The 13,973-nt window shown below is 40.7% G+C and overlaps 1 protein-coding gene across 7 annotated transcripts in view; it reads left to right on the plus strand.

Moving 5' to 3' along the window:
* The window catches only part of TMEM241 (transmembrane protein 241), a 110,366-nt gene that overhangs the window by 35,522 nt on the left and 60,871 nt on the right, over window positions 1-13,973 (plus strand). For 5 of the 7 annotated variants that reach the window (XR_001517660.2, XR_003042596.1, XR_003042595.1 and 2 more), the window contains exons 6-11: window positions 1,779-1,804; window positions 4,935-4,986; window positions 6,584-6,632; window positions 7,376-7,421; window positions 8,624-8,659; window positions 12,692-12,726. Coding sequence is in view for 4 of the 7 variants with exons in the window: in XM_006920030.3 (XP_006920092.1) it covers window positions 1,779-1,804; window positions 4,935-4,986; window positions 6,584-6,632; window positions 7,376-7,421; window positions 8,624-8,659; window positions 12,692-12,726 (244 nt within the window). In the remaining 3 variants the exon portion in view is untranslated. The remainder of the gene's footprint in view (window positions 1-1,778; window positions 1,805-4,934; window positions 4,987-6,583; window positions 6,633-7,375; window positions 7,422-8,623; window positions 8,660-12,691; window positions 12,727-13,973) is intronic. The other 2 variants (XM_015595624.2, XM_025038671.1) reach the window with 2 other exon arrangements.

The raw sequence follows: 13,973 nt of genomic DNA on the forward strand, positions 1-13,973 counted from the left end.
TAGGTCACCTTGTCCCAAGCCCTGTGACCTTAGGCAGCTGACCTAATTTCTCAGGGCCTTAGTGTCCTTATCTGTAGCATATAACCTAAGACTGTTAATTAACTCATAATGCAGTGAGCAAGTCAGTACATGTAGAGTGCTTAGAACAGCACTGGCACAAAGTAGCCCTCAGAGAGTAAGTTAGCTAACCCAGAGTAGTGGTAAATACTTATTGTTATTGGCAATGTGACTTTTGAGGAATATATGGACCCATTCAGAACCCTGAGACATCATCAGGACTTATTACTGGGTGGTTTGGGACTGAGGGGCCTGAAAAGGTGAATGCCCTGACATTAATTCCTCAGGTATTTTTGGAGCCCTGCGGGAATGGAGCTCGTTAATGAATTTATTGCTCGTTTTTACTCTGCATACCTTAAATTCTGGGCTGCTTTAGTCAGAGGAGTTTACAATAAAAAAAGGATTCTCTCCTCCGTGGAACAGGCGAACTCTTCCAGACACTGGGTTGGTTTACTGCCCCGTAACAGAAGCCCCAGTTGCTGGGTGGACATGGTGCTCATGGGGAGTTGAGGCATCCCTTTCATCTCTATTCTCTCTGTTCCCACTCTTCCACCAAACTGTTGAGATGTTGGTTATATTTAGCTCAGAATCTTTTTTTTTTTTCTCATAATGGGGCAATTATCCAGGTGTTTAGAGCCAGGTCACCTTTGAGTATGTCATCCTTCCTGAAGGGATAGGTGTCCCCACCAGGGGGCAGTGGAGTCATTGCCTCTGGACTACTGAGGCAGGGTCCACAAAGATAAGCGATAGAAGGATCCGAAGATGCTGGCCACTGCTTTGTACACAGACAACCTGTTTATTAAAACAATGCACACTGGATTACTTAGTAACATGTGAAAACTTAAGATAGCCTTCATAGCAAACCGCATGTTTCTCTTGTCACCGCTTCCCTTTTAAATAATATGATCATACTTCATATTATCTGAACTGGACTAAAAAAATAATAGTTTGTCCTCAACTAACAAAATAACTCTTCTGAAATGTTCAGAGTTAATCTGTTATCTTACCTGAGCGTTTCTCCTATCAAATGTAGAATAATTTATTCTTGTTCTTGCTAGAAATGTCTTTCTGAGTACAAAGGACTAATTCCCTTAAACTGACTAATAAAAAGGAGGAGATCCAGGTAGAGTCTGCATTAAAATTTCTTCATTTTAGGGAGCTTTAAATGCCAAGTTCATATTTCCCCAGTCTTCCTTTTTAACTTCTCTGTAGGGGTGGAGTCGAGTGTCCCTTCTCCTTTTTTCTGTTTCTTAATTTACACAACATACCAGAGAATTTATAGCACCGCTGAGAGTCAGAGCTGGATTAATGAAAAGAAAATTTAAAGAGACAGATTGGAGTAGAAGTTGAACATGAGCTTAATTTTTTTTCTTGCATAAGTTACATTGATTTCTCTCTCTCTCCCTTGCAGGAAGGCTTGATCCTGGCATCATTTAATTTATTTGTTTGTTTGTTTATTTCACGAGTAAACAGTTCTAATGGTGAAAGTGGTAAAACTGCACATCTTGAGTGCTTTGCCGAGGTGACTCAACTCTGAACCTTTGAGTCATTCTTCTTTTGGTCCAAGCAGAAAAAGCCTCAACAAACACTAATGTGCAACAGGCTGTTAAGCTTCCAAGAATAAACTTACTCACATTTTTTTTGCCTATTGATCTAAATATTTTCTTTTAAGAAAAAATAAGTTTCAAAGACTAATTATAAGTCTCTTTATTTTTGTACAGAAAACTTCTCCTGCAAAGATCTGTAGGTAAGTTAAAAAAAAAAACCCACAAAGCTCTAAAATACCAGACTTAACCTGATTTTTAACATTGATGATAAACTGTTTGTTGAAGATTTGTACTTGAGAGTTGACAGAGGAATTTATTATAAACACTCATATATCCCAATTTCATGTCTTATTCTAAAATTTACTCTCTCTCTTTTTCTGAATATTTTATTCCTAAGGCAAAAACAACTCATGCTAGATTTCAGTTGATGTCCAAAACTTTTTTACTAAGAGTTGTGCAATACTGATAGAAAATGAAAATGGAAAACATGGAAAGACTTAAAATTTTTTAAATAATGTTTGCAGTTTATGGGGGTTTTTAATAATTGCCATGGTGAAAAAAGCACTGGCCTGTGAGTCCAGGGATCTGAGGTGTGTTCCTGGGCCACAGCGAAGTGACTGTGGACAGGAGTCATCACCCTCTGTGCCTCAGTTTCCTCAGCTGGACTCTCAGGCAGGTCCTTGTGCCCAGGTGTGTTGATTCCAACCTGGGCACCTTGTTCTCTGACGGCTTCCTGCTTCCTCTGCAGGAGCTACAAAACTCAATCCCGTAGATAGAAAACCAACAGAGATGCTTTGATACATGGATTTAGGACTTTTTGTTTCAAATATTTCTGGGCTGTCATCCAATCTCATTTTTTTGCCTTTATTACAGGCTGCTACTTGAAAAAAAAAGAACTATCAGGACTCAACCTCTTGTTTAAAAGATTAGCAGGTGTTAAAGAGAGGCATTAAATACAATCGGGTATTGCTCAAAGCCAAGTTTGGCCGGAAACGAGGGGTTGTCTCACACCTGGCTGTCCCCCATCTTCCCTCAACCCTAAGGGGTTGTCTGTCTGAGTGGAATCTCTAACGCTCATTGGCTGTGGTTGGGGAAGTGTCCTATATTCTATAAAGCCTTACACTGTAGGTAGACACCAAACTCATTAGGATTCTCATATCTTCTCACTTAAAACCTGCCTATTCCTGTACAGCTTCAGAAAACCTCCTGACACCTTCCTCTACTCACCCCAGCCTTTGCCTCTGAGTCCCTTGGCAATCTGGCACCTTGGAGTCTTCCATTTGTGTGTGTGTGTATGTGTCTTGAAAGTTGGCAAAGCTGGAGAAAAAAAAGCTGGTGGGCTGGAAAGGAGAATCTTCCTGTGCCCTCAGGGTGTCCAGTGTGGTCTTGCCCTTCCTGAGGCTGTGAGGCCTCAGCTCTGAAGATTTCTCTGTACCAGTTCTCCTGCCTTAGGCCAAGACAGCCATGCTGTCTGCTGGGGACACAACTACACATGATGACAAGAGTGAGGAATGTTGTGGACAGAATTAATTAGCATTACTATCGTCAGTTATAAATTAGGTTATAAATATCAGATTGTTGTGTATTATATACATATATATATAAAATATAGAATTCTACATGTATATAAATCTATATTGGTATGAGACGTCATATGACAAAGTCTCCTAAAAGTGAAAATGCTGTATTCACTGCTTCTGTTCATGCCTTTGATTCTTTGCTGCTTGCTGGCTGATGGAATGGTCACCAGTAAAGGAGCCCAACACTAATATTTGGTTGCATTGCAAAATGAAAAGGAGAAGAAAGTATGTGATAATTTGGGTTGTGTGCTTTCTGGTACTTTATTTTAGGAGGAGAGAATGGGGAAAACTAGAGGGCAAGATCTTTTGGTATGTGAAATACAGAAGAGACGTACTAAAAACCAATGACTACGGAACCAAAAGATAACTCTAAATTGACTTTCTAATGAGTGAAGGTAGCGTTCTCAAAATATCTGTGATTGGCAATATTACGTTTTTGTTCAAGAATTACAAAAACATTTTATTATGGAAATTTCTAAACATATGTAAAAATGGACAGAAGATGCCCAGTATATCCATCGATTTTTTTCAACATATGCCTCCACCCAGTGCCTCGCTTCAGCAAATCCCAGGCACCATAGCATTTCATCTGTAAATAGTATGTATAAGAGATTTTTCTAATAAAACTTTTTATTTGGGAAAAAAGTTTAAATCTACAGAAAAGTTGCAAGATTATTACAGGGGATTTCCATGTAGTTATACCTAGATTCACCCATTGGTAACATTTTTTGCATTTGGTTTCTCTCACTCTTCATATGTATGTACACACACACACATACACACACATATACATATATATCACAAAATAAATAAGAATATATAATTTTTATTTTTTCTGAACCATTTGAGAATAAATTGTGAAGATCATGACCTAGCCCTAAATATTTTAAAGTGTATCTCCTAAAAATAACAATCTCTTGTATAAACAGTGCAATTATTAGAAAATTAATATCTTATACAATATTGTTATCTGAAGTTGCGTCTATGTTCAAATTTAACCAATTATCCTAATATTGTCTTATAAAGTAATCTTTTCCCCCAAATGATGTTGTGTCTCTTTTGTATCCTTTATCGGGAACAGTTTCTCTCCCTTTCATTGTCCTTCATTGCCTTCACATGAGCGTAAGTCCACTGTTTTGTGGACTGTCCCTAATTTCAGTTTGCTGCATGTTTCCTCATGATTCCGTTCAGATAAAAAAAAGAATGCCTCCTGAGTGAGGTGTGCCCTTCTCAGTACGGTCATATCAAGAGGCACAAAATGTAAAACTGTCCCATTACCGGGGACGTTAAGTTTGACCATTTGGTTAAGATGATGCATAAAAGATTTTCATGTGCTTCCCAGGGTGTTTTCTTTTTCCTAAGTGGCATAATTGTAGTCTGACTGCCCAATTTTCCACTAGTATATTTTTTGGGATCTATAGTTTAAAAAAATTTCTTATTATATGTTTCATAGGCATACTGTTTTTCTCAAGTAAGCCCACTGTGGTTTTGCACGTGTCCTGCAAATGCCTGTCTCTGGGAAAATGACTACTGAGCACCAGAAAAGGAAGTGTCTGGTTATCAGTGGAGCATATAATTAAAAACTACACAGGTAGTGAGGTTCTCAGAGAATGAACAGGGGAACTGGGCAGGGGCTCACAGGATTTTTCCCTCATCCAAGCTGCAATTGATGTATTTCAACCTCCACATTCTCTGGGAAACTCTTTGATGTTGAAAAGTGAAGCTGTGTGTTTTATTTCCCTCTCCACAGTGTCCTCTTCCTCCTGGCCGCTGCAGGATGCCTTCCCTTCAATGACTCCCAGGTAAGTTTAGGTAAATGCATTTTGCCTTTCAAGTATCTTTTACTCTGAAGCTTGTGTATATGAGCAGAATTTCCTAGTCCTTCCTTTTAGAATCAGAGTAACCCTGGCCTGTGCAAAGGCATTTAAAACTTTCAGGCTGGGCACCTTTTGGCCAGGCCAGTGCTTTTCCTTAGGCCTTTGCCTTCTCGGCAAGGCCGTGTCAGTGTGGCCCACAGAGCTCTGGCCTCTGGGTGCTGTAGTGGGTACAGTCTGTCCTCTGTGCTTGGAAAACCTGCAAGCCAGTGTCCAAGTTGCCTGAGCCTCACACATTAAGGCACAGTTGATTTTTTTTTTCTCTCGTGCCGAGGGCCTCATCTGCAGAGTGATTTTTACTTTTTATCCTATTTTTCTTTATTAGGCACTGAGAATCCACCCCCAGTAGTCATCTCATGGCTGGGTCTTTTTCTTTCATTTCTTCCCCAGCATTTATTAAGTCCCCATTAAGTGTCAGGCACTGAGCCAGACTCTAGGGGCACAAAGAAGAATTGTCTTTGTCCAGACAGATGTCGGAGTCTAGTCAGAGCAAAGGGGAGGAGGACAGATGATAAACAGATAATTATAACACAGGGAGGCCAGGGCTCTGTCCTGGGAGGTATGGTACGCTGTGGGGCACCTAAGATGACTTGGGGACTCAGGAAGTAGGACTAGCTAACAATTAGAGGGAGCCTGCTGTGTGCCAGGCTCTGTGCCAATGCTTTATGTGCCTTATTTTATTTAAAATCTCACAACGGTTCCACAAGTGTAGGGATTATTATTATCTCCATTTCATAGCTAAAGAATAATGAGGCCCAAAAGGTCACCAGCTAACGAATGAGTGGGGATTTTAGAATTTAATCCAGATCTTTCCGATGCTAGAGCCATTCTCTGCTTACTCAGTCTAAATCCTGAAGGGTGAGGAAGAGTTAGCCAGAAGAAAGCAGGTGTGGGCAAAGTCCTGGAAGTGTCCCGAGTATTCTAGGATTCAACTTTATCGAGCACCTACTATGTGTGTGCTCCTTTGCTAATTCCTGGCTTCCTGGAATTTACAATCAAGGGAGAGGTGGAGATAGAGAAAGGTAATAATTAAAACAGAGTGTGTCCTATGGAGGCAAATAAGGAAGGAAAGAGGAAAGGCTGAGCTGGTGGGGGGAAGCATTCATGCTTGAGGAAGTGCAAGTTCTCTTTCTCTGGAGAGGGGGCAGTAGATGGGACTGGAGGGCTTGACAGGGTCTCGTCATACAGATCATTGGGTGTCACGAGTTTAGATTTTTATTCAGAAATCACTGGGGGACTGTCGAATGATTTTAAGCAATAGGTGACACCATTGGATTAGCTTTTTAAGGACCCAGTGTGGCAGCAGTGTGGGAAATGGGGAAAGGGGTGCTGGAGGCAGATAGCATGTTAGGAAGATGTCGTAGGCAACTGGGTGACAGAGGAGGAGGAACTGACCCAAGGCCCCCAGAATCCTGTTTTGATACCCTTGCATGGTATTGTGCATCGGCATTTAGGTTTTATGATTGTCATGCCGGTTTCTGTTTGTACCTATAGCCATTTTTTTTTTTTAAATCTTATGTTACAGTTTGATCCAGATGGATATTTCTGGGCCATAATTCACTTATTCTGTGTAGGTAAGTTTTAAAAGAATGCTTACTTAAATAATTGAGGCTTATTATTTCAACCTTATATCTACTTTTTAATGACTCTGGACAATAGGAAGATTAAATACAAGCTGTTGAGGTTAAAATTAAATGGGCATTTTCTGGTTTGGAGTTTTCCTCAAATGTTTCTATTTCCACTATAGTCTCCTCTTTTTTGTGACAAGCATTAATTAACTTACCATGGTTCAGGCTCTGCTTGCTCAAGTCCACTTGCGGAATGCTGGTGGTTTTCTTTAAAAATGGTCAGAAGAGATTTAAAAGTTTGTGTCAAAGACACTCTCATCAGTTTACCAGAAAAATGTAAGCAGGTGAAATATAAGGACCATCTGTTCAGTACTTCTTGTCTATAGTTCTAAGGGGAAGAAACAGTGCGCTCGCTTTGTTACACGCCATTCAGAAATCCAGTGGCGTTGCCCTTTCTCCTGATCACCTTGTGAAGGAAACCAGCAGCTTCCCGTTCATTGTACCCTTCTGTTGATCACGAACCTTCTTGTGCAACACTCTCTGTACTGAACAGCATTATCACCGGGGATTATCCAATTCACATCCTTGAAACCCTCCACAGTGTTGTTGGTCGTCCCCTGTCGGCCTTAAGGGACCCACACAGGGCAGAGGGGCTCTTCAAGTGGGTTTCGTGCTTCCCTGGAAGTGCAGGCAGCCCTTTACAAAGAATGAATGCCCTGTGCCAGTAACACTTGTTGCTTCATTTTCAGGGGCTTATAAAATACTACAGAAGTCCCAGAAACCCAATACATTAAGGTAAATTTTTAAAGTTTTGTGAGTTGTTTAGTTAAGGAAAGCGGTGAGACCCACAGTGTCGTGAGCTGCTTCTGTTCAGCCAGAGACTTTGCCAGGCTGGGGTGGGGGGGTGGGGAGCAGCAGGCTCGGCCCGGGAGCCCTTTCTCTTACAGTTGGGCCGCGTCCACCAAGACCTGTACTGTGCCAGCCCGCAGCGACGTGGGAAGAGCAGGGAGGTCTCGGTCCTCTTCCTTCAGGGGCAACCATTTAGATAACGTTTTTACAAAAATTATGTGACCAGCTGCTTTGGGCCCCAGTTTACTTCCTCCAGCTCAGGGCACAACTCTTTTTTTCTTGTTTCCCCAGCGCCTTCCTAACTTGACTTGGTTAAGACCCAGCGGTCTCTCCAGTCAGCCCTGTTCTGGGGTAAAATGAGGCCTTTGTTGTGGGCAGTCAATGGACCAGCCTTAGTGAATATAAATGAAAAAGATAATTCAGGCCTTGCTTGGGCTGAAGCTGTGAGGCCGGAGCCCCTAGACGAGCCAGCTGGCTTCTGGGTGTTGGGCTGCCTGGAGCCCAAAGGGCAAAAGTCTGAAGGGAATGACTCCTGGGAGAAGGTGATACCCTCTGAGGATGTTTGACTTTGGGTCCCTACAGCACCTTCTGTTCTTTCAATAAAGCGTTTATTTGCAGCAGAAAGCCAGTGGAGTTGCCAGATAAGATACAGGATACACAGTTAAATTTGAATTTCAGATAAGTAGTTTATCTGGAATTTTAAACATTTGTTTAAAAAGTTTGTCTTAATTCTTTTTTTAAAGGTAAGCATATCCCATACAATATTTGGAGCATACTTATATTAAAATATGTTTATTTATTTGAAATTCAGGTTTATTTGGATGTTCTGTATTTTTATTTGTCAAATATAGTAGCCCTAGAAGATGGTCCAGTGGCCTGAGAGAGCTGACACCCCTTTAAAGTGGCAAATGAACACAGAAGAAATAATTGGCCACAAGTGAAAATGTGTGTGATAGTACTAAAATAGGACGTATTTTTAAAAAATAATCCAGGAACTAGTTTCAAGTAGACTCTTTATACTATTTATTGATAATTTATAAATATAATAACTTATACATAGCTATAATTTATTAATATGACTATTTTGTGTCTATAAAACACTTCTATTATTTCACGTTTTACCTTTTTTTTCCCCTCTCATTCCTTAGTGACATTGACCAGCAGTACTTAAATTATATATTCAGGTAAAATATAATTTACATTTTTAAAGAGTAACTCATATTCTCCTGGAGCTAATAGATTTTTATTTTCCAATAATATTTTGATTAGGGAGTTCTGAGTTGATGTGCTTGTCAAGAAGGCAACCTAAATAATTTGTGAGATGACCAGAAGCTGAGGAAACCAAATAGTAGTCCTGCCCTTAGACCAGACAAGAGTCTGTCTGGCCCTGTGCTTCAGAAGTCTGTGCCTCTCCCCATGGGATATGGAGTCTGTAAGGCTAAGGGGACATTTTTCCCAGTGCCCACAACCTCTCTTCTAGCTTGGGCCCTGGAATTCCCTATGCAGGTGGCCTGAAACTTGAGTCCAAGGCTTCCCTGGGTCTGTCTGCCCAGCTCATCCCTATACTCAAGGATGTCCAAATAAAGATTGTCAGTGAGAAGGATGTGGACGGAGGGTGGCCATGTAGGCTGAGGTATCCACATGCAATTGTGTGAGGCCCTCAGGGTGCAGGATGGAGCCTGGGATGGAAAAAGAAGGGGTCACATCAGGAGCCAGCAGCCAGAAGCTGGATGTCTCCATGGTGCCACATTCTGACACAAAGTTTCAAGGACTCCAAGAATTCTAAACTTTAATCTGGACTTCTAAGTTGTTTTGAAGGTATATTTGTTTAGGGAAGATGAAGTTTGAAACTTGATTTATAATGTTTAAATATGGTATATGGATTTCCATTTGTCCCTTGTCCCGAGCCAAGCAAAGAATAGGGGTCTGCCCACGACCTGGAATAGCTGGGGAGCATTCTTGGATTTTCATAGTCTCAGACTGGGCACTGCAGTATCTAATTGAGAAGCAGGGTGAGATTTGATGTTGGGAACCCAGGTTTGCCTAGAACTGCAACTTTCCGTGGAGAGCACCAAGGTCAGAGAGATGCCTCTCAGCATTTGGTCACACTGATTTCTGGAGGAGGTTACTCTGCTGAAAAGGTTCAACATGAACTGTGTTCTCCATTTGCAGATGAAGTGCATAAATATCTTAGTATTTATTAAAACACCTTTTTGAAAGTGAGATTCATTACAAGCATGGCCGGGGGCCTCTTTTGTGCTCAACTGAAAACGATCATTAGTTCTACTCTGCCCAGACTCACCAGCTGCCTTTTCAAGACTCTTATGACATCAGGCCCCTCTAAGCAGTTCTTTTTCTCCAGAGAACTTATAGCCAACTGGAGCAGCAGAAGAATAAGGGGGTGGAAAAATGAGCCTCTGTGACCTCAGCTAGTTCTCCTGTCCTCCCTCCTTCCCTCTCAGTTCCTTCACCTGGTGTAAGGATGTTCACTGCCAGTAGTGAGCCTGGTGCTGAGGCTTCCTGGTAGAGCCCACTGCTGAGCCTGTGGCTAAAGCCACAATTCTATTTCCAAGCCTTCTTTCAGTACAAGCGATGAAGCTGTGTGAATCAGAAAGAGGGCCGCTATTCATTTTCACGCAGGAGCTGGATACTGAGGGCATCAACATGCAGAGATTTGATCGCTCAAATCTATGGGGCGGCTGTGCTTATAGGTGCCGGCCTGCAACTGTGCTGGCCAGGATCAAGAACTCGTTTGAGCTCTCCATTTTTTGAGAGAGCCATGTAGTTGGATGGTTCTCAACTTTGGCACATACTCCTATTTTATTGAGGAGGTGTTTACTCCCTAACACTGACTCTTTGGTATTTCTCATATAGGTAGAGGTCTAAGGCCTAAGGTAGAGGGGAAGGATGAAGGAAGGAATAAAGGTGGAAATTGAATATGGGACTGAACATAAATGCAAGATTTAAAAGCCGTATGGCTTTGATCAGAATTTTGAGAAATTTAGGAAATTTATAAGGAATGAATATTATGAGATGTACACCTAACACCATTTCTTTTTAATATAAGCAGACACTAGTCTCTCCTCATCTAGTAAATAGAAAATTACCATAATGTCCCTTGTTCATACCCCTCCTCCTTGTTTTGCACATGAAATTTTGTGTGTGTGTGTCAAAGGGAAATAGATAGGTGTTCTCTCTGGGATATGACTTATGAAACAAAAAATGTATTGGTGTTTAGCCTGTAGAGATTATATTTTTCTCATATTTCCCCGTTTTATTTCCCATGAGCGTTGGAATGTTTTCTATTTTGTTCACTGCTATATTCCCAAATTAGAACAGTACCTGGCACTTATTAGGCACTTGATAAATATTTGTTGAATGAATGAATTTAAAAAGTCTGCTGTTGATCTGCCTTTTTATATTAGTATAATTTCTTCATTAGGGTTTATATGTAATATATAATCTTAGAACTATTGGGAGCTTCAAGTTATATTTCTCTTCAAACATATTCCCACAAATATACCTCGATTAATTGTAATTTGGAAAGCTTATGGAGCACCTGCTATATGTCTGCCCTGCTAGGCAAAGATGAATAAAATGTGGTTCTCGCCCCGCAAGAGGTCACAGTGCACAAATTAGGAGTGATGCAACACTATATTTGCAAAATTCAAATAGGGATTAGAGCCCAACTCTGTTATTTAATTATTTCTTCTTATCTTTGCTCCCTAACATTTTATTCCAGGGTCACTCTTTGGGGTGATTCCAATTATGAGATTTGGGGTATCATGGCAAGTCCTGGGAGATATTTTGGGATGTAAATAGGCCTCTCATATTCTGCCATAGGAGCAATAACTTCTATTGCTGAAGTTATAACCAAAAGGAGATCCAGTGAGATAAAATAATGGAGTCTGTATAGGGTGTGCATTTTCCAAAGAAAAAAGAGATAGCAAGCAAAGGACAGAAATTTTCCAGTTTCATTAGTAGTGCGTGTTTTTTTTTACAGGTACATGTAAAGGCTGTCATATAAACTTACAATTTCTGAATGCTCAGACTTGTGGCTATTCTCCATTCTTTTTCTGACCCCTCCTCTCTTCTGCCTCTTTCCATGACATTGTTCTTTGGAGCCATCAGAGAACCCGTGCTTTAGCAGTAAAGCAAAGGAAGAGCCTGAGAAAAACAGAAATGGTGCCAGGAAATGACCCAGGAGCTGGGCAGGGGAGGGTCAATGAGCTAATAGTGTTTTCCCTGTTCAAAACTGTCTTCCTTCAAGCTGCCTATAATGTCACTGACTAGAGATTTGTTGCCATGGTTCTGAATCCTGGTGCACTTTAAAGCCACCAGGACCATAGCAGAGTAAAACAACTGATGCCTGGACCATACCCTCAGAGATTCTAACTTAGGCCCGGATGTTGGGCTATCCTAATGTGCAGTCAGGGTTAAGAATCAGAGTAGGCCATCCAGCACTTAAAAAAAAATTCCCTCCTATACTTGGATAAAAAGTTTTATTTCTAACCTCTAACTAAATCAGCTGCCTGGATGGCATGGGGTTGCGATGAAAGAGAGTATAGAAGGTGGGCTTAGGGAAGCATGAAGATGCTATAGACAGGCACTGGGAGATGGGAGAAGCTTCCAGAGAGGAAGACGGAAGGGTGCCAAGGACGAGTATGGCTTGCCTAAGAGGGACATGCCTCCTTGTCCTTTTCATCCGTTTTGGCATCAATTGCAAATCAGCCTAGGTAGTTTTCAGTCACATGATGTATGTATGCGGTGGATCACTGTGGGCTAGCGTCTTGGATGCTTGACTTACCTTCTATGCAGTTAATTTTGTGGTAAAAATAGACATAGCTGTCATTCAACAGCAAGCTTTTAGAATGCAACCTATTCGTAGTTTAGAGTTTGCTTTGTTTAATTTACAAATACTCTTGGTAGATTAGGTGAGTGTGATACTCATTAGTAGCATGGCTGACCCTCAGAGTGGGGCATGGATCGTCAGTTCGTCATAGGGTAGATTCAAACCTCTTGCCAAAACCTGAGGCAATTCAAGAGATTCTCACTTTCTCACTGAGGTTGTGGATTTAGGCAGAACGAGACCATTCAGTGCAGATAATTTACTTTTAGACCAGTTTCACTGTTTCTAAGTAGAATGGTTAGGCATGTATGTTGTTCCTCCTCAGTGTGGGGAAGCTTTCTTCACTACTCTGCTGTTTCTTTTTCAGTGTGGTGCTCCTGGCATTTGCATCTCATCCCACAGGTAAACATCATTTTGTTTGTTTGTTTTACATTGCCCATTCAATGCAGTGTGCTATGACCCTGGTTATAACTCTGAGGAACATTTTGTGAAAGAATGTAATTCCCTTCCAGGATGTCAAACTCAGGGGTTAGAAGTGGCCCATGTACTTGAAACTATTCTTAATAATCCATTATAGAGTTATTGCCTGTGGATTTATTCTTCTCCCTTCTTTGTTGTGTATGTTTTTATCTGGTGCAATCTCAGATGGACAGACAGGTTTCATCTGCAGAGTAGACTGTTGCGGGCATTATCCTCTTCTAATTCTTTCTTAAAGCATCCAGAATTGCCCTTCAATTCTAGTGCTAAAGGATTTGTTGAAAAAGTTCAAATTCACCCTATTTCTGACTGATATCCTTTTATAAATTTTTATCATATGTTATCATCTAATCTTCATAATTCCAGATGAAAGAAATCAAGTTTTAAAACTTACCTTTATCCTGTTGCTACCTTAATTACTCTGTAGTTGTTTTACAGATTCAGGAATTGCCCTCAATACTCTATTTCATTGTGGATTTTTACTTTGAAAGGTTTTGAAGTTGATGCCAAAGATAAAACAATAATATTTGTGTGGGGTATGGCTGAAAATACATGTTTTATTGGTCATGTTCCTTAAACTAATGTTTATTGACCATTTGCTATGCATAAGGCATTTACCAAGCCTTCAGGGTCTCAGTTCTCTTATTTGTAAAATGGAAAAGGTGAGCTGAATTATTTCTAAAGCCCCTGCAAGCCCTCATAGTGTGCCTAAAACAATGACAGCTTTCTGTTTGTGTTTTTAGCTGCTTCAGATTATTTGAACTAATATCCCTAGGGAACTGTTGTCAGTAACTGGAATCATGTTTCTAGATTGTATATGACATATGTGAACCCGTGTCTCATAAGGATAATTTGGATTACTTTTCTCTCAATGCATCATTCTACACTTGCTTACACTGTAGCATATCTGCTATTTTCTTTCACTCCTATAGTCTGGTGTATCTTACAACTATGAGGTATTCTCTGGAGTGCCCTCTCTACAATCATTTGTTGAAAGCCTATCATTTATAAAATAATAAATCATATACAACCATGGTGTTAACCCTAAACAGTTTCCGCTTGCCCATATGCTAGTCTTCTGCCTCCCGTCATTCCTTCATGCAGCGAGGGGGTTGCCACCCAACAGGTACTTAAGAGCCTACTTACTAAGCATCCACCCCCTTTGAAATGCC

This window comes from Pteropus alecto, unplaced genomic scaffold (assembly GCF_000325575.1).
Source record: "Pteropus alecto unplaced genomic scaffold, ASM32557v1 scaffold146, whole genome shotgun sequence".
NCBI classification, from domain to species: Eukaryota; Metazoa; Chordata; class Mammalia; order Chiroptera; family Pteropodidae; genus Pteropus; species Pteropus alecto.